This window comes from Cyanistes caeruleus, chromosome 25 (genome assembly GCF_971803275.1).
Source record: "Cyanistes caeruleus chromosome 25, bCyaCae1.hap1.1, whole genome shotgun sequence".
Classification (NCBI taxonomy): Eukaryota; Metazoa; Chordata; class Aves; order Passeriformes; family Paridae; genus Cyanistes; species Cyanistes caeruleus.
The window spans coordinates 5,866,658-5,886,733 of NC_141725.1; the positions used below are offsets into that span (position 1 = coordinate 5,866,658).

At 51.5% G+C, this 20,076-nt stretch overlaps 1 protein-coding gene across 4 annotated transcripts; it reads right to left on the reverse strand.

The window, feature by feature from the left end:
• Nucleotides 1-538: 538 nt before the first annotated feature.
• On the reverse strand, nucleotides 539-20,070 carry DPP9 (dipeptidyl peptidase 9). Of its 4 annotated transcripts, XM_086863024.1 has the most exons (22): nucleotides 19,875-20,058; nucleotides 17,980-18,067; nucleotides 15,482-15,584; nucleotides 15,331-15,385; nucleotides 12,611-12,723; nucleotides 11,735-11,908; nucleotides 10,992-11,160; nucleotides 10,708-10,821; nucleotides 10,304-10,432; nucleotides 9,748-9,809; nucleotides 9,131-9,231; nucleotides 7,625-7,802; nucleotides 7,265-7,430; nucleotides 7,098-7,177; nucleotides 5,190-5,342; nucleotides 4,907-5,042; nucleotides 4,277-4,422; nucleotides 3,633-3,779; nucleotides 3,335-3,487; nucleotides 2,661-2,803; nucleotides 2,245-2,356; nucleotides 539-1,837 (listed from the first exon to the last, which is right to left on the reverse strand). In XM_086863024.1, exons 2-22 carry the CDS (start codon nucleotides 18,033-18,035, stop codon nucleotides 1,745-1,747), a joined length of 2,583 nt encoding a protein of 860 aa, XP_086719150.1. In that variant the 5' UTR covers nucleotides 18,036-18,067; nucleotides 19,875-20,058; the 3' UTR covers nucleotides 539-1,744. The 4 variants fall into 4 exon arrangements, with proteins under 4 accessions (XP_086719150.1, XP_086719148.1, XP_086719151.1 ...); XM_086863022.1 differs by having other exon boundaries at nucleotides 15,331-15,584; nucleotides 19,875-20,061; XM_086863025.1 differs by lacking the exon at nucleotides 17,980-18,067.
• Between the last annotated feature and the right edge of the window lie 6 nt (nucleotides 20,071-20,076).

Here is a 20,076-nt window from a genome sequence, read left to right on the forward strand (position 1 = left end):
GCAAACTCTTGTAGACAAGAGTGTTTTAGGACATTTTAAGAAACACTCGGCTTTTTTGGGGACAGGAAAAAGCAGTTTAAAAGAAGTTTAAACTGAAGAAGTTTTGTGTTCAGATCAAGCAGCACCCTCAGGGCATTAAGAGCAGGTTAATTAACACCGGCTCCCATGGAGGAGGGCAGAGCAGGGCCGGGTTTGGGGAGCTTTGAGCTGGGAGGGCGAGCAGAGGCAGGCCCAGCTCTGTGAGTCCCAGAGCGGGACCAGAGGAGGTGCAGCCCCCAGTCCCACCGGAGGGAGGGAGGGATGGAGGGAGGTGCCCACCCCAAGCTGCTGCTGCCTCACTCAAGGTCACACAGAGCCAAGAACACAGCCCAGGGTTCCCAGCCCTCCCTTGGATCACGCTTCCCCCGAGGAACAGCAGGGATTTAATATTCTCTCCACTGCTCGGCACAGAAAGAACAGAGCACTTGGCTTTCAGCAGAGCCGCTCTGGCTGTGGCAGCAGCTGCTGCTTCCTCCCGCCCCCCAAAGCAGCCACCACGTCTCTTTCCAATATTTTAATGAGTCGCTACATCTTACACTCATAATTATAAAAGAATAAGAATCCATAAAAATATTTTCTTTTCATAATACGCACTTAAAATACTCCAGGGCAAGTCAACGTGGTTCATTTGGGTGGGTTTTGTTTGAGTTTTCGTTTTGCCCCTGGCAGAACCCTTGGCTTGAGGGGGGGATGTGCTCCCCTGAGGTGTGATTGCTCAATCCCCCTCCCCAGAACTGCAGTTCCTGTTGCCCAGGTAAATAAAAACCAGGAGAGAGCATTGCTGAGTAGACGGGCAAGGGGACCAGTCACTGACCCGCAGAGAACTGAAGCACAGCCAATTTCAGTGCACATGGGAAAGCTCGGGGATGGACAAGGGGGCGGCACAGAGAACGGAGGGAGGGAGGATTTGCATAAATATCATCCATCTTGTGTTGCAAAAACCCAAATGCTGCTGTGAGCTCTGGAGAGAGGCTCTGGCTGTAGCCAGCTGCCAGTGCTACCTGTTGGCACAACTCTGTGTGAGAGCGGCCATGAGAGGAAGGATCAGAGGACGCTGTTACCGGCCCCGGCCACTTCCTCCATCTGCTCTGCAAATTGAAACTGGAAAATAGATATATATATATAAAAAAGACTAGTGTTGCATGCTTCTGTAGACCTCTCTTCACCTCCCAGGGCTCCAGTGTGGCAGCAAGGGCCAGGACACAGACCAGATCCCCAGGTGAGCAGTAGGTAATTCTCTCTTCCCTCACACTCCTGGCTTAAGGCAGCTTCTGATTCAGCTCTTCCGTTTCCAACACAGGCACTGAGTTCTTGCAGGTGAGAGTTTGGGAACTGCACAGGTGCAGTGGAAGGAGAAAGGGATTGGGGAGAGAGAGATGGACACAAACCTCAGCCTCAGGACACAGACCACTGTCCATTGATTCCCAGGAGAGAGGGAGTAGCAGCAAAAAAAGCATTGAACAGCCAGGCTGGAGGAGAGGAGGAGGACGAGCAGCCGAGCAGGGGCAGACCTCCAGCATGGAAAGTGAGAGAAGGTGGCACTGTCCAAAGGGAAGGCGCCCTCCAGCTTTTCCCCCTGGCCTGGGGGTACCCCCAGCCCGACGTGGGCACTCAGCCCCTTGTGCTCTGGGTTGGACGCTGCTGGGGAGCAGGAGGGCACGGGGCAGGTGAGCTGTCAGTGTCCAGTTTGCAGAGGCTCGTGCTCTCAGAGGTATTCTTGTAGAAAGTGCAGCAGCGTGATTTCGTAGTGCTCTCCTGACTCAGGGCACCGAATACTGTGTCTCTCGTTGGGGTAGATCTGTGCCGGGGCAGACATGGGGCACTGGTCACTCAGCAGGGACACAACTCCCTCCCCTCAGCCCTGCTCCCTCCAGCCGGTCTCCAGCAGGACAAAGCCGTGCCAGGGAAGGTCTGGAGCACCCCCTCCCTCACTGCAGCCTCCCAGGTGGGACAGAACAGCTCGTGGAGGAGGAAAGTTCCAGGCCCCAGGGCAGCGGCCCTGCTGCACATGCCACATCTGCCAGCCATGGAACAGCCACAGTGCCACCTCCCGGCCTCCTCTCCAGTCCACGAGGTGTTCACTGCCACCAGCACCACAACAGGATGTGGGGGAGCTGTCTCCATCTCCTCCCATCCCCACAACACACAGCAGGGATCCTTCTCCACATTTATGGAACCTTCCCTCCCCACTCCTGCCCCTCCTACCTGCAGCTGGTAAGGTTTTCCAGCCCGGATTAGCTGCGATACCAGGAAGTTGGTGTGAAAAAAGTGCACATTTTCATCCAAAAAGCCATGGAGGATCAGCAAACGGTTTGGCCTTGACATGGGGTGAGAGATAAGGAGAGAAACAGGATGAGAAACCAGATGGAAAACACGATGAGGCACCAGATAAAAGCTCTGCAGCGGGTTTGAGCAAAGAGCTGCCAGCTGGACAAGCCAAACCCCAGCAAGAGCAGTGCCAGGCCATGGCCACGGGCCTCAAGCCCTCCCTGGCAGGGGGCTGGGGATGCTCTGGCTCAGCTGCTGCCGAGTTAAAGCGGATCAGAACCTCTCCATTCCTCTGGGACTGAGCAGAGGTGGCACCGAGCAGGCCCAGGAGCAGGTCTGGGGAAGGTACTCACTCGTTGGGAAGCTTTTCCACGTGCAGTGCCACCGAGCCAGCCTCGTAGCCCTGCTGGTTGTTCTCGGGGACATCCATGTAGCGCTCGGTGTAGCCGGTGTCGTAGGCCATCCACACGGTGACAGGGGCACCTGCTATGGCAATCTGTCAAACAGAGAGGTGGCACCACACAGCCTCCATTATCACCTGCTCAGCAGCCCAGGTGTTCCCTGCTCTCCTGGAGAGGCAGGAAAGAGCAGCCTCTGGGCTGTTCTGTCACTCAGATCAGGATTCTCCTTCAGCAATCCCACACAGAACCCAGATTCCCCCTCCTGCTGTTCCTCTTGTGGTCACAGTGGGGCAAATTCCTGCACATCAGCACTAAAAGGCCTCCCCTCTGCAAGGAGGACTTGTCAATGATCCAGAAACTGTACTGGGCACTCAGGATGGGGAACAGCACATCAGTATTGCCCTGCATGGCAGACCAAGCCCATCCCAGAGCCATCCTGCTCCAGCCCCAGCCAGGGATGAACTGCAGCAGGACACGGGACTGGAGCTGGGAGCTACAGGAAGGACAGGGGGACATTTCCACCTGTCCACCACAAACAAGCCAAAACACCAATTCCAGCCGCCAGGAGGGACAGAAGCTGTGAGAGCCAAGTGTCCCAAAGGTGCCAGCCCCATGTGCAGGCTCACCTTGAAGACGTTGGGTTTACAGATGAGCCCCATGAGGGACAGAAAGCCCCCGTAGGACCAGCCGTGGATGGCGACCCGGCTCAAGTCGATGAACCCGTATTTTTCTGCTACATAATGTAAACCTTCCACCTGGTCCTCTATCTCCACCTGACCCTGAAAGGCAACGAGGAGACTCATGTTAGCAGACTGGAAAAATTTAGAAACTTGAGGCAGGAACACACAGAGGAAATAAGCAGCCACCACTTTTAGGAAGCACAAACAAACAATCAGATATTCCCCAGCACAAGGAGGACGTTACCATTTGATTTTTCAGGGCCCCTTCAAATTTGAGGCCCCGCTGGCACGATCCCCTCCCATCAATCACCACCACAGCATAGCCCAGGGATGCCAGCGTGTTCAGCCGCAGGTACTTGATGCCTTTGAAGGAGTTGTTCACCAGCTGCACCTGCACAAGGAGGGAGGAAGAGCTTCAGAGCTGAGCAGCTGCCTTCCAGTGCCTTCCTGTGTCAGTGGAGGATCCTGAGCTGGACAGCAGCCACTCATCGAGCTATCAGAGCATGGAAATCAAAGCACACGCTGGAAAAGTCATCTGAGGTTTGAAGCAGAGGTCAAACACAGGGACAAAAGGAGTAAGTTTAGATATTAGGAGGAAGGTTTTTGCTGTAATGGTGGTGAAGCCCTAGCACAGGGTGCCCAGAGAAGCTGTGGCTGCCCCACCCCTGGAGGTGTTCAAGGCCAGCCTGGATCTCTTGACAACCTGGGATAATGGAAGGTGTCCCTGCCCACAGCAGGGGTGGGACTGGATGGGCATTGAGGTCACTCCAACCCAAACCATTCCATGATTCTGTGACATTGCTAAGTGCAAGTCTTGATGCACGACTGACAGAACTCTGCCCTGGGCAGCAGCCCCAGCCCTGGGCCCAGAAGTTCCCCAGTTATTACCTGAGGGCCTCCGTACACAAAGAGCACCGTGGGATGCTTCTTGCCAGGCTGGACATCGTGGGGTTTGTAGACCATTCCATAGAGCTCCACGTCTGACTGGGTGTGGAAGTGGAAGATCTCTGGGGGGACGTAGTCTGGGGGACAGCCTGCAGCAGGAGGGTCACACACAGTGCTGAGGGACTGAGCAGGCTCTGCTGCCACCCCCCTGAACCAGCTCTGTCCAAACCTGAGCCAGGGCAGGGCTCCTTCAACACCAAACCACACCAAGACTTAGCAAAAAAACACCCTGAAGTGTTCAAGGGCAGGTTGGACAGGGCTTGGAGAAACCTGGACTAGTGGAAGATGTACCTGTCCATGGCAGGGCATGAAAACATGAACTTTAATGTCCATTCTCACCTAAACCACTCAGTAATTCCACAGTAAAACCACATCCTTGTGGGTGTGTCAACTCTGTACACCTCTGAGCATGACCTTTGCTCAATGTGTGAAACACCTCAAAAGCCCAGACAGCATTTCCTGGGTGAGTGAGAAGTATCTCCCCCACAAGGTAACACAATTCATCTTCCCTCCCCACCACTGCTGGGAGAGCTCTCCCTGAAGGGCCCCACTGGCACCTTCTCCAGGACTTACTGGCTGCCTCCATCATGCTGGCCCAAAACTTGGGCTGCTTGTGGAGCGGGTCATCGTCGGAGCCGCTGAGCTTGTAGATGTGCACACAGGGAGGAGTGCTCACACTGCTGTAGTGGCTGATGAACATGTCAAAGTTCTGGCAGGGAACACAGGACAGTCAGGGAACGAGGTGCTGCACTGCCCACATCTGGAGCAGCGCTCAGGACTCGTTACTGGCCACGAGTCATTGCCATTCCCAGTTAGCCCTGTCAGTCAGGAGATGGGAACCCAAGAAACAACAAACCTGGCTCATGGAGCAGCTGTGGGAGAAGCCTGGAGTGGTGAGGCGCATGATCTCCCCGGGAGACTCGTAGCTGACCACGTAGAGGTGGTGCTCCAGCGGAGTGTCCTTCGTGCCTTGGAAATACACCAGCTTGGTGGCCTCATTGACCCAGATCTGTGCCAGGAGAGAGGGCTCAGGGACAGGCAGGGACAAGCTCTGCTCCTCTGCCAGCCCAGAACACACACAGACCACGACAGGGCTGCTCAGGGCAGGGGCTTGAGGGGTCAGAGAACACACACAGCACACGGAGAACTGCAGACAACACAATGCAGTGACAGAGAGCAGCCCCTCAGCCTTTTTGTTAAAGACTCAAAGCATTTGCTTATTAATGAGCAAATTCATTTGGGCTTTGTTCCCTGCAGGTTAAAAAGAAACCATCCTCTTGACAAGGAACATTCTGTGCTTATATGGCATCTTACAGAACCATGGAATCCTTTAGGAAATGGGAAAACCCCTCCAAAATCAACCATAAAGCCAGCAGCACCCTGTTCACCCCATGTGCCACATCCACATCTGAACATTTCCAGTGGTGGTGACTCCCTGCTGCCCTGTCCCAGTGCCTGATCACCTTCCCAGTGAAGCCATTCCCCCCATCTCCAGCCTGAACCCCCTGGAGCAATGCAAGGCTGTTTCCTCTGCTCCTGTCCCTTGTTCCCTGGGAGAACAGCCCACTCCTCACCTGCCACCGCCTGCATGGCTGCATTATAAAGGCACAGGTACCTGCTTTCATGGTAATGAATTCCCATTTGTGGGAGGACCAGTCTAACAGCTCTCAGCACCAAACTTTGAGACACATTAAAATAGGTTTTTTACTGTCTAGATAAAGCTGGTTCTAAAAACCACCCAGTGAGGCAGGAACAGAGGCGACAGCTTTTAAATCCTGCATTGATCCAACAACAGTAACTGAACTGTTTTTCCACCTTACAGTTTCCAAATTCTATTTCTGGCTAACCTACAGTTTGAAGACCCCTGTGAACAGCAAAGGGAAAAACATATCCAACTCAATTGGCCAGGAAAACCAGGCAGAGCCCTGTGGAGCAACAAATGCATCAAAATAATTGCTGCTAACACAATTTTAGCCGTAACACATGCAGGGAAGAGCTGTGGCCAAAATCAACAGCATGTACAGTGAGAATCCACATGGGGAGGGACAGCAGGTTAATTGCAGATTGAGGAAAAGCAGCAGAAACCAAAAGCTTGGAGCTGTTGGTCTTTTAAAAAGCGAGAAGTGAAAATCCAGATTAATTGGAAATGAACAGACAAGGTCTTTATTTTGACAGAAATCACCTGGGAGTGTTAAAGATCAGACTAGGAGTTAATTCCTGAAGCAAAAATGAAACTAGGTTTCTACAAGATTAATAAAAATTCATTTCTGGCTGTTCTGCAAGCGACAACAGATACAGCTTCTCCATATTCTAAATTGCTCTATATTCCCCAGCTGCCTTCTTCCTAAAGGCTCTGCTGAGGGATCAGCTGGAGACCAAGAGTTCAGTCTGAGTGCCAGGACACATTTCCACATTGCAAGAACTCATTGGAGTTAAAATGCCTCAGCAAAGGCAGCAATCCCCAGCTTCTCCACAAAATGGTTCTTTGTTGCTCTTAAACCTCAAACTTGTGTCCTTTTTTATGGCCTGACCCACTCCTGGGATTTACCTAAGGAGCAATCCGAAGTCTGATTAAGAAGGCAATCAGATCCATGTGCACTGGCCTACAGCACTTCTGGGGAAAGCAGAGGCAGCAATAAAAACAGCAACAAAATGAAGCTTAAGCAGTTCTAGCAGGTCCCAGGCGTAAGGGAGGGCTCAGGCCAGGACTGGGGGCAGACAATGCAGAGCTGAGACACTGCAAGGGAATAAAAATAACCCCTACCTTGGATCCATGCCTCGCCAGCACCTCCCATTCCCCACCAGTCAGGGCAATCTCCTCCTTGATGGGACATTTGAAATCATCTATAAGAGATACCACAAGAATAAATCCCTGCCCTCCCCAAAGGACAGGCCAGCAGGAGGGGGAGCTCCCAGGGCTGCAGCCCTTACCCTCACTGCGGACACAGGGCTGCACCCAGTCGTGGCTGCCTGGCTTCAGGATCGCTGTCACCCTGTACAGGTGACAGAACCCCGTTTTGCACTCGTTGGCTCGGATAAAGCACAGCTCTTCCTCCTCCCCCTCCGGCTGGATGAAAGGATAGAAGATGTCATGAACCTGCCACACAAAATGAGAAACCTGTGAGTGACTGATTTGCTTTATCAAAGCCCTGATTCAACACCAAGTTTGGGACTGCTGAGTAGCAAAGCTGCTGGAGCAAGGACTTAACTGGACACCCAATCAACAGGAGATGGTTAACTGAGGGGAGGAAGGGGCAGCCTGTGTTCTGCTCCCAGCCCCGAGCCTCTTACATTTATCCACACATCAGTGGTTTCTTCATAGATCACAAATGGCTGGACATTTTCTGGCACAGTTTTGGCAAATTCAGCACGCTGCTCCTCATTTTCTGGGACTGGAATAAAGAGTGCTGGAGGCAGAAGGACTAGCTGGAGCCGCTGCTGAGGTCTGTCTAGGAACATAGCCCAGGCGCTGGGGAAAGAAGTCGGAGGTGAATGTCAGTACCACAGAACAGAGGTCCCTTTCCAACATGGAACATGCATCCCTTTCTTCCCCCCTACTGCCAGAAAGGATTTGGGCATCTGAATGCAAAGCTTTTCTCATCACTGCTGCTTTCTAATCCCCTGGAAGCTGTGCCAACACACACGTACTGCCAGACAGCTCTGGTATTTCACAGGGGTATCGCTCAGACGAGATGTCTGACAGATTTGCCAGCGCCTGTTCCAAGGGAGCACTGCTGACAGAGCCCTGTCTCCAGAATGGAACTCCTCCTTGGACACCCCTCCATCAGGAAGCACTGTCTGTGCTCCAGCTCTCCCCCAGCTCCAGTGATCACCCTCCAGGAGCTCCGTCTGCAGCCTCCTCCTCGCGCTCTGGCAGGGAGGCACAGCCCCAACTCGAGTGCAGGGGAAGGAGCTGCTCCCCTCCAAGGAGAGTCCCTGAAGTGGTGCTGCACTGCAGGCTCTCAGCACGACACATGGCAAAGCACGGCCACCCCGAGGCCTGCGACTGCGTCCAGGGGAGCTCCACCATGAAAGACAGATTTGAAAAGAGGCAGTTCTCCCCCAGCGCTGCAGGACTGCAGGAACTGAGATATTCAGCACATTTAGATAAGCTCTGGTGCAGAACATCACAATCACCTCTGGGATTACCTGCTGGAAAGCTCTCTAAATTTCCTTTCCAGAGCAGAAAATTAATGACGAGTTACAGAACGCCACCTTCAAAGACAGCCAAATCACCTTAACTTCATCTGCACACACACCAGTTAACAGCCAAGCAAGCTCAGGAGGGGGAAAAATTAAGAACTTTAAAATTTCAATCAGATTGGGATGAATTCCGTAACTCTTCAGACAAGACTGTGCATCCCATCTGGAGCAATCCTTCCCTCTGGACATGCTGCACGAAGGATGTGGCACCACAGACCCTGCCCCTGTCCTGTGATTCAGGCTGTCATGACAAGCTGTGCCAACAAACAAAGATAAACTTGCCCACAGAACACCCCCATTTTCAGCAGGAAACACTGTGTTACCTGTGTTAAACACCTTCAACCCCAAAGAATTCCCCAGGACTGCCCACTTAATGTATCCATGTCATTTAACTCTGGTTGTGACAAACCCCACAGCCCGTCACTCCGCTGTGCCTCATCCCTACTTTTAGGATGTTACAACACTAAAGCCAAATATTCAATATTCTGGCACTCAGGGCTTTAAAACCAGGTCATGGACACAGAAGAAGCATGTTGAGGGTCTGCAACCAGAGGAGCCCTTGGGAAAGTTCTTTTGGGAGGAAAATGAACTTACTATTTGCCATCCCGGGTCCATCCAGCACGGGCAATGTACTCCACAGTGGGAAACAAGGCAGAAAAGGGCTGCACCAGCTCTTTGTCCTGAGCACACACAATCTGCAGCAAAACCAAGGCCCAACATCAAATCAGAGCACCAGAGCTCATCACCTCCTCCCAGGGAAGCTCAGGGAGATGGCAGAACAAGGAAGTTTAGCTACTGGCATCAGCAAGGGTCAGGCCAGGAGAAGCAAGCCTTGCTACAAAGAGCAGGAAGAGAAGGGGAAAACAGGCTTCAAAGCAAAATGATTTTGGCATTCAGCCACAGGAAAGGCCACAGGCAGGGACTGAAGCCCCGGATTAGACCTGGCTCCAGCCCTCCTGTGTCTGCCACGGTGTAGCAGGCAAGCCCCACTTCCCCCTCCCCTCCACATTCCCAGATGAATCTCCCCCAGAATAATTCTCAGCATTTTCAAGTCTTTCTGTTTCTTGAACAAACACATAAGAGAAACAGGTACTACAAGAGAATAAAAAACTCAGACTAACACTATTTAGGATTTCTCTGTGACCTTGTTTTAATTCTAGGGAGTTTCAAAAACCCTCCTGTGCAATGTCCCCTTCTGAGTTATCACTTACCTTACCCTTGCTGTCTGTTTTAAATTCTGCCAGTTTCAATGTAATCTTGGGGTTTTTGCTGCCTGCAGAGAAGTGAAAAAACATCAAGATGATCAAGTTGAACATTCTGTGGTTACACAAAATACAGCTCCTAAAGAAGAACTGCCCTTGGTCCTACTGAAACGGCTCTGTGTGAATTTACAAATATCCAATATGCATGTGAGCAAACACCAGAGTCATTCAGGGAATGGGAGCAGTTTGCTTTGCCTTCCCTAGCTGGCTGTGCATGTTCCCAGGAGGGAAAGGAAAGATGGGATTCAGAATGTATTCCACCATAAGCCATCAGATATATTCCACTTCCTCAGCAATCCTTTCATTTAGGGCTGGGATTTAAAGTTCAGCCTTTCTTGCAGCAGATTTTGGGATCGGAGAGTCAATTAGGTCTCAGCATTTACAACCAGTTTCTAACATCCCAGTAAGTACCCAGATTAATGATGCAAAGTTTATAGCCCCAATTCCACTGCTGATTCCAGCAGGAGTCCAGAGCTGCCTCAGCAGCCCCACGTGATTCACTCACCTGTCCTGGGGTACCGATAGGAATCTGTTTTTCTCTCCTCCAAGGCAGGTGAAGGAACATGAATTATCTCCACCTCTGACTCATCCACTTCCTCATACAAGATCCGCAGTGTTTTCAAATCCTCTGAACCTGGGACAGAGAGCAGGAATGTTTGCAACAGCATTTCCTGCTGCTTCTGCCTTGCCTGGAGCACTGGTGCAGAGGGAACACCTGTACAGCCCCAGCTCTCAGTGACCACCTGCAAACACTGCACAATTATAATCCTCTCAGTGCTTTGTTCCTTCAGGTGTTCTCCCCAGGAACAGTCCAAACCCAGACCAAAGGAATATCATGCTCAGAACCTCATTCCTAGCAGGAGGCAGCAGTCACAGCACCAGGATTTGATGAGTAGAACAGAGACTGACCTTCTGTGGAAGCTGTGGGACACCACCAATAGCCCGTGAACCGATCAAACTCCTCCTGAATGACAAAAGTGGCTACTCCAGCAGACTTGGGGTCATCCAGAACATTGGATAAGCCTGGAGAGGAACAAAGACGAGACAGCATTTGCATTTTGCATTTACAGCTCCTTGGAAAATGCTGACCCAAAAGACAAATGCACTTGTAAAAAATAAAGCAGGAATGTGGGTACTGCAGGCCAGATTCCTCAGCAGGAATTCCCTTCTGGGGCTGGAGGAAGCCTCGTTACCTTTATGGCAGTACGTCATCCGCCTCTCCTCGCCCGTCTCGATGTTTGCCACCCACAGGTCGTTGTTGTTAATGAAGGAGAAGAAGGCTGGGTCAGCAGGGCAGATTTTGGGATCCATCCGTGGCCCCGTGCACTGAGTCTTGATCTCCAGAGGTTTCATTGGAGACACCTACGGCAAGAGACACACACAGAGCTGGGTGCCACACCAGCTCCCAGCTCTGCAGGGAAAAAGCCTAAACCAGAGACACAGCACAGCCTGGGGGATGATGGCAAACCCCTGACAGGACACAAGAACAACCACCATAACCAAACAGATGAAGATGTGGAAGATGTGAACCTGCTAGAGCAGGTCCAGAGGAGCCACAGAGATGCTCCAAGGGCTGGAGCCCCTCTGGAGCCAGGCTGGGAGAGCTGGGAGTGCTCACTGAAGAAGAGAAGTATCTTGCAGTGCATGAAGGGGCTCCAGGAGAACCCTCCTGTGAGGGAGGTGAGGCCCTGGCACAGCTGGGGCTGCCCCTGGGTCCCTGGCAGCGCCCAAGGCCAGGCTGGACACTGAGGTTGGGAGCACCTGGGACAGTGGAAGGTGTCTCTGCCCATGGCAGGGTGTGGCACTGGGATGGGCTTCAAGGTCCCTTCCACCCCAGTCCAGCCTGGGATTCCACATGCAGCCATCTCCAATCTAAACCATCAAGCCCCTTTGAGGTGACATCCCTCAGGATGCAGGAAATCCCTGTCAGACTCACCATGAACCCATTCTTGCCCCCATCTCGACAGTGGAAGAGGCTGTTGCTGGCCTGGAAGAGGAACAGGCCACTCTCACTGTGGAAATCGTAAGATGTTATCCCAAAGACACCCAGTCTCTTGCGTTCCCTCAGGAGCTCCTCCTCTCTGGAATACATCCCGTGGTGAGGGGTTGCCTAGAATTGAAGGAAAGGAATATCTGAAAGGATTTGCAAGGAGAAGAATGTTCACAGGAGTGCTCTGAGCCTGTCACAACAGCCCAGCTCAAACAGGCAGCAGTGTCAGGGTACAGGTCCCCAGTTCCTGCACTGCAGGCTACAGCTGTGGGTCCAGGAGGCCTTAACCCACCACACCCCCCAAACTTCCCTCTGCAGGAGGGCCGAGCTGTGAATCTCTCAGTTCTGCAGTTGGCACTTCAGCATGAACTGAGAACAGCTATGCTTGCTCTGCTTATGCAAATCAGATGTAACCAATTAACTTAATGACGTTATCTGCAGCCTTCACAAACAGTTTCCATGTCAGACACTGCAAACAAAAGTTCTTCCGGGATCTTGAATTACCCTGGAGAGAACTCGCAGCCCAAATGGGGTCAAGACAGATAAATTCTGTTCCACCAGGAACTTTTTAAGGATGGGAGAAAAGACCAACACCCTTCGATGCTGTCAGTGACAAAGGACATGAAGATACTGAAACCAGGGAGGGGAAAATTCCCTCCCTTTCTGGTGCACTCCCAACAGTGTAGGGCAGAAGCAGCAATTAAACTCAACTTTCCCAACACTGTGAAAGCAGGAAGGATGGCAGACACCACACAAATGTCCCCACCACAGCAGCCCCACAGCATCACCCAGTTCCCCCAGGCTCTTCCCACCCTGGCTTACCTGAAAGTGATCCAGCATCTGTTTCCAGGACAAGAGCAGCAAGGCCTCCTTCCGTACCTTTTTGGGAATCTCTGAGTAAAGAAGGGAATTCTCTCTGCTACCATATGGCATTCCTATTAGGAGGACAAAAGCATCATGGTACTTAAGATGAGTTAACCAGGACAAAGAGGCCCACAAACAAATTCAAACAGAAGTTTGGAAACAGAGGGGCTGGGGCTGCCCAGAGACCTTTACCCACTTTCCTTCCCAGATCCATCCCAGAGTAACATCTAAACCATTTAGATATTCATTTGCTTGGAATTTTCCTAGGCAAGATTTAATATTCCACCTCTCCAGAATGTATCAGGTCCAATTTTCCCCTCTGTGCCTGCCTTCCATGCCCCAGCCCCACTCTAAGAGCACCACTCCCTGAACGGGTGACTCAACATTACTCTCCACATTTCTCATACAGAAATTTGCTACAGGGACTTGGTTCAGGCCAAGGCAGCAGCCTGCAAGGGGGGAAGGAAAAGCTTGGAAGCTCCAGAGAGCCCATTCAAATGTGAAACAGTATCCTACAGAGTCAAAAGACCTTGTCATTTTACATAAGCCTTTGACTGTGGTTATCAAATGAGCTCCTGGCCTTCATCCAACTTCCAAAACAACCATCAAATATCCTGACACGTGATTTTGACAGTTTCCACAAAAACAAAGACCGTGAACTTGCCCTCTACTTATGCTGCAGAGACTCCCTGGATCAGAAATTCACACAGGGATATGTGCCCTGATACTGCCTACTCTGCACATGTTCTGGGCAGAACAGAGAGATTTCTGAGCTGGCTGACCCAGCAGTAGTTACTTCAAATTAAAGCTGAAATATTAATAAGTGCTCGGGAAGCAGAGCAATATGTGAGGATCTAATCCTCAGAGATCCAGGAACACCAAAGTGCTGAGCATGTGGTGTTTAACATAAGCAGCATCTGCCACCATACAACATAAAAAACTCTGTGGGGATGGCCCAGGAATGATTGAAGATGGCCATACAGGAAAAACTGCAGAGGGGAACAAATGACTCTGGATACACGTATCTGACACTCAGGCAACTGTGACCTGGACTTCCCCTTATGCTAGAACTTTCTCCAATGATCTCAGGCTGACTACAATCAACTGGCATTTACAAGGAAAATATTGCCTTCCTCCCCAAAAGACAGTTTACTTTGCTTCCAAGTGAAATATTCAACCCTACAGTAAAGTTCATCAGGAGTCTCCATCCACTCCTCAGTTTCATTTAAACACTTTAAAATGCTACTTGATGCTGGAGCAGTAACAGCCCACTGAGTTAAACACTTTGAACTTACAGGCTGCCCAGAGAAGCTGTGGCTGCCCCATCCCTGGGAGTGTCCATTATTATGGCAAAAGAATCAGCATTTAAATCAGAATTTACCCTTTATTAGGGACATCTGAGCAGAGGTACCCTGGGATTACCTGGCTGATGCTGATCTTAACTGAGGGATTAATCTGCTCTAAGCCCTGTACGATTCCTTAAGGAAGGAAGCACTGAAAAGGCGCTCGTGTATCCTCATTCCTGGTTCTGGCTCCTGGAACAGTCACACCCTGGCAGAACACCAACCACCCAGTAGCTGGTTTGGTTGCCATTTCATACAACAGAACATTAAAAAACTTAAAATTAGCCACTTAGCTCTTTAATCATCCAGATCAAAACCAGTATCAAAGTGAACTGGAAATACATTCAGCTTTAAATCAAGCCTCACTGCTCAGACTTGACAAGAAAAATATGCCAGCTCTGGATCCTGCCCTTCAGAACAGCACTTGTGTCCCAAGAATTTATGGGAACTACACAAATCAAGTCACTGGCACACGGGAGCTGCTCAGTGACAAAACAAATGAGTCCCTCAAATCCAGCATCTTACAGTGACCTACACTCAAATCTGGAAAAAGGAGGAAGAGCAGCAGGGTCACTTCAGGGCAGCAGTCACTGCACAGAGTTGCACATCCGGCAATTTTTGTACTGGCCCAGTAACGATCAGCTCATGCCCCAAAGCACAACAAATTCTTTATAGTCTATAAAGCTTCCCATGTTACCAGCCACAAAATTATCCAGTTACTAAAATCCAAAAACTCTGTCACTAATTACACCATGGCTCCATCTGTAAAAAGGGACCTGTACAACACGGAATTCTGCTTTGAGTCCCACTGAAGGAAAGGGATATTTCCCTGTAAATGCCAGGAACAGCTCATTCCCACCTCAGTTTTCTTCCCTGCTCTTGAAATCATTTTAACTTCATGACACTTAATAAAGCAGGAGACACCACCACCCTGCCATTAATATGTTGCAACATATAATTAGTCATTACTGACAGCAAATTTCTTGGAAAGTCAGTCTGGTTAATGAAGCAAGTAAATCCCATTTCTCCCAAGCTACAGAGGCACGAGGCAGTCCTGAGCGTGAGGAACATCCCTTCTCCCGCCCCATGCCCTGCGTGACAAAGGACACGGAAGTGCTGGCTGGCCAACACTTCCCCTTGCCACAGCTGATCCCTGCCTTGTCTGGCACTGGGGAGCCCCTGCTCAGTCCCAGGTTTGCGGAAGATCCTGCAAGCCTTGAGCCACGTTACCCAGTCTCAGCTCCCCAGCCCACAGAGGGAGATCCCTCCCATCCCTTCCCCTGCCTGTTGAGTTTGGAAGAGCCCCGTGTTCCCCCGGATTACCACGAGGCTTACCCAGGTAATAGAGGCGGTGCGAGTGCGGGCTGGACTCCTCTGTTTTCCGGACAAACTGGAAATCATGGGGAGCTTTGTTCACTATCATGCCCGAGTACTTCCTGCTGCTGTGAATAATGTCACGCAGCCCATCCCAAGAATGCTTTTGCACCTGGAATTGGGAAGGCACATCCTCCATCTCGACCACCTCAGAGCTGTCCGAGAGCGTGTCCACTGCAGTCATCCTCGCTTCCCCTTCAGAACTGGGCAAAAAACTGAGGGAGGAGTAGAGGGAGAGAATTAAGTCTTAAAATCAAGCAGGTGCACCTTAAACTGCAGATCCTGGGATTCTCTGCACTCAAGGATTAAATTTTAAACATATTGAAAGAAAAGTCCATCTCCCATCCCATATGGAATCCTGTAAATGACCTCAGAAAACTCCCTCTGCCAGGGCTGGCTCTAGGAATGAGCTGTTAAAGGAAGCACAAGCAGCAGATTCTGGTGCAGACAGCAAGCAGGTTGACTCAAAGGAAAACCACTCCAGGAATCCAGATGAGTATGTCATCAAAGCTATGATCTATCGTAAAGGCACATAAACTCCTGCCCTGTGAGACCACAGAAGTGGAATTCCCTTCCTATCCCAAAGGAAAACCTGGCCATCACTTGGGGAGAGAGGTTCAAACAACAACTCACTTACCTGAGGAGGTACTGAGGCCAGGAATGAAGCAAGAGAGATGGGAAAACAGGAAGAGAAAGTGCAACTGCTTTGCTAAGAGAGAGAAGGCAGCAGGAGCAGCCCCTGGTTGTATCCTAAGAAACGTGGCACACATTCCTCAGAGATCTCCAAGTGAGCAGGTGTGGAATAAGAGGACAAGAACCACCTCCACATTAACACAAATTTTAATTTGAGGTGAGGTGAACCCACAGACTTGCCCAAGGTCAGTGATGTCATCCACTGTAAAGCAGGAATGAGCTGAGGACTAGGGAAACCTGTTTCTGACACCCCACTTGAGAGGTAGGATGGCCCTCCAAGAGGACACGTGAGGGGTTTTGGAGGTACCTGAAAGAATGTTATAGAGAATTTCAGAAGAACTTCAGCTTACTGGAGAATTTTGCTCCAAGGAGACAGAATCAGCCTTGTGCAAGGGCTGAAAATGTAACATCTCCTCAGACTCCTAAGTCCCTAAGTTGTACAAAATGTGCCAAAAGTAACACTAGAACAAGGTCCCAAAATAATTCCCTAGGTACTCCTGGTACCTATTGCCCAGCAGTAAATCCACAGCTTGAAAATGGATAAAGAGGAGTATTTTCCAATCAAAGGCAGGCAGGAAGCCCAAGTGAAACCACAAAAGAGAACATGATGAGATGTCACACAGACTGTGTGTTTGTGGCCTCTGCCTGTATCCAGACTCTCCACTGCAGCAGCCAAAATCACAGCTGAAGGCAGAAGTGCTGCCTGTCAGAAACACAAGACAGAAAGGCCATGAAAATCCATAAACTGAGTGCAATTCTCCCAACCCCATCCCACTGCAGATCAACTCAGCCAGTCAAATACTCTGGCTTTAGCTCACAAAGCCTGGCCCTTGAGTTAACTCGCACCCAGCTGATGAATCCATTTCACTCAGCCAGGCTGGCTCATCACAAACGAAAGCTTAACCTTTAAAACCAGTCCACAAATGTGATACTGGTACCTGTCCCCAGCTGAACTGGAGCCTGGAGGCCCTTCCAAACCATACTGCCATGATTTTATCATGTCAACAGCACAGCTCTAAGCTTGGCACTGTTCTCACCCTGGTGATTTGGACACAAGAATGGAGTAGGGAAGTGGGATAAGCAAAGCAGCCACAAACTGAGGTGAGAGTGTTGGGATTTATCACTGGCATTGCTGGAACCTGGTGGACTCTCACAAAATCACAGAATAGTTTGAACTTAAAGATTATCCAATTCCAAACCCCTGCCATGGGCAGGGACACCTTGCACTAGAAGGGAAAAAAACCTCTAAAACTTAGATCCTGCCATGATAGAGAGTAAAAGGAAACTCAGATTTCTGCCTTTGTCACTACAGCCACCTCTGGAAAAAGACGTAGTCAATATTTGGCAACACTGCGTGTGTAAGTAAACAAACACAAGGAGTAACTTATCTCAGGGTAGATTTTGGGATTACATTACTCAGACGTGAGCTGGATCAAGACACCAGTTATTAACCATCTTAAGGCAGCAATAACAGCATCCAAGATTTCCACCTTGCTGGAGAAGCCCTGTCCCTTCCGCCCCACGCTGAGGCAGGGACTGAGATGACTCAGAGCTGTTGCAGGAACACTGCTCTCTCCACTCCCAAAAACATGGAGCTGCCCCTTGGGGGTCTTTTAATGCCATTTGTGCCCTGTCAGGTGAGGTGGGTGAGCCAAGCCCTCCTCTGGGGGAAGGTGTTAGTCTGGAGGGGACAACAAGCACAGGTGGGAAATCAGAACCCGGAAAAAACTGTAAAGCTCGGTATTGGAAGTGAGTGAAAGAAGTTATTGTCCTGAGTCACTTCCTGACTCACAGATCCTGACACAGAGCTCCCTGGGCAGGACTGTACAGATGGGATTTCTCAGAGCCCTCTCGGTGCAGAGGTGATTGCTGCTCTGTCCCACAGCACACAGAGTCCCCGCAGGGACCTGGACGTACCTTCTCCAACTTCCTGCAGTCTCGTTTTCCAGACGAACCCTCTTTATCTTCTGCATTAACTACTCAGAGAGCTGGGCAGGACAGGAAACTGGGGAGGAAGAGGGGAGAAAGGAGATTTCATACAACTGCTGGATAAAATCATCTTCCACAGGTCACATTTCCAGCTGAGCGGGGAGGAATAATTAAATCCTTGGGTTTCATTCCTTGGTCCAAATCTGTTCTGTCGGCACAGCCTGGATTTGAATAGCCCTGATAAATCTGAGAGACTTCATCTGAACGAGGCTCAGTGAACTCTGGGGTTTGCCTTGCTCTTCCCCAGAAAATTCTTCGTAAAATCCAAGGATCTTGAGTACTGAACCTTTCCGTCATCCCCTTTCCAAAATCTTGGAATTCTTGCAAGTATCAGGTACTAAAAACTCATAAAACAGAGGTCTGGCCCATACACTTAAGAGGGAAGAGTCAAACAAAGGACACACCATAAGGAGCGAGCCAGAGGGTCACAGTCCCACCTGGGACATAAAAAACACATTTATCTTCCAAGCCTGAATAATGCTTCCCTGTGCTTCAGCCTGCTGCCACGAGGAACCCTGGCTCCCACACCAATCTGTTCTCCAGGAGCACAGGAAGGTGCTTCACTGCCATCCCCTCTCCCCAAGTACAAAGATCTTTAGCTCTGAATCACAGACACACTCAAGACCCACCAGCACCTTTTGTCAAGGCTCCTGCTCTCCCCAAACAGCCATTTCTCCACCAAAAACGAATTCACAGGGGACCAGGAGAGACAAAGCATCACAAAGAAACTCCTCCGCTGCAGAGGAGAGCAGAGAGGGAGGAAGCAGCTGCATTCCGCAATTTAAGGGCAGTTTTTGATGCAGGCATGAAGGACAGCAGGAGCGATGCTCAGGAATGCTGAGTAACCTGGTCTGATCTCCCAGCTGACCCTGCCTAGAGCAGGGGGCTGGACCAGAGACTTCCTGAGGTCCTGCCAGGCTCGGCTGCTCTGTGATTTTAATGATTCTGAGGAACATCCTAACCCTCATTGCACCCAGCACAGATCACACATTTTACACGGGGAAGGAACAGTAAAATCTTGAACCAGGAGGAAAAAAAAAAAGAAACTGAGCAAAATAGACAAAAGAGATCAGGAACCAGCGTGAATCATTCGGGAAGAGCCAATGGAGCACAGGAACAGAGTCACCTACAGGAACCCTTACAACGTGTCCCTGTCGTGGCTGTGAGCTTTAAGATCTCCAAAAATTAAAGCTGCTGAGGGTGGGATAAAACTGTGGGAATCTCTCCAGAGAGGGATGAGCTCTGGCAAAGGCTGCCAGCAGCCCGTGTTCCTGTGCAGCTCTCGCCGGGAACTCTGCCCTTGGTGCAGAGGAAAGGCCGGGATTTGGGATAGCAGGAGAGGGGGAATCCCCGGGGATGGAGCATCCTGTGCCCCCCATCTCCCTCGCTGCTGCAGACGGCTCCTTCCCGTGCCGGAGCGAGCGGCCCCTCAGCCGCCTGGGCTGGCCAGGGCTGCTGGGGGGACACGGGACCCCCCTCCAAGGGCAGGGGGTCCCACATCACCCCATCCACGGGCAGCATATGCGGGAGTGAACTGCAAACGAGTCCCTGAGGGCCAGGCCCGGGAACGAACCCGGGCGAGCAAACGCCCCCCGGGGCAAGGAGAGGCGGCTCCCATCCCTGGAGGGGAGGGAGCCCACGAACACCGCACCCCCGGCCCCTCAGGCACCCCCAGCCCAGGGCAGCGGGGATGCGGCCCACGGAGCGGGCAAACGCCCCCCGCCCGGCCCAGCCGCCCCTCACAGGCGTGGGCCTCACCCAGCCCTGCCCGTCCCAGGGCGGGACCCCCCGTCCCCGCCATCCCCCCTCCCCTCCTCACTCACCGCGGGGCGCGGCGACCTCCCCGTGCCGGGCGGGGGTGGGGGCGGCTCCTGCGCGGGAGGGAGGGCGGGGGAGGGAGGGGGCGGCGGCGGCTCCGTCAGTGCCGCTCCATGTCCCGGGCGCGGGGCAGCCCCGGAAACGGGGGCGCGGGGGCGGCGGCGGCCACGGCGCGACCTCTCACCCGGCGGCGGAAGTGGCGGGAGC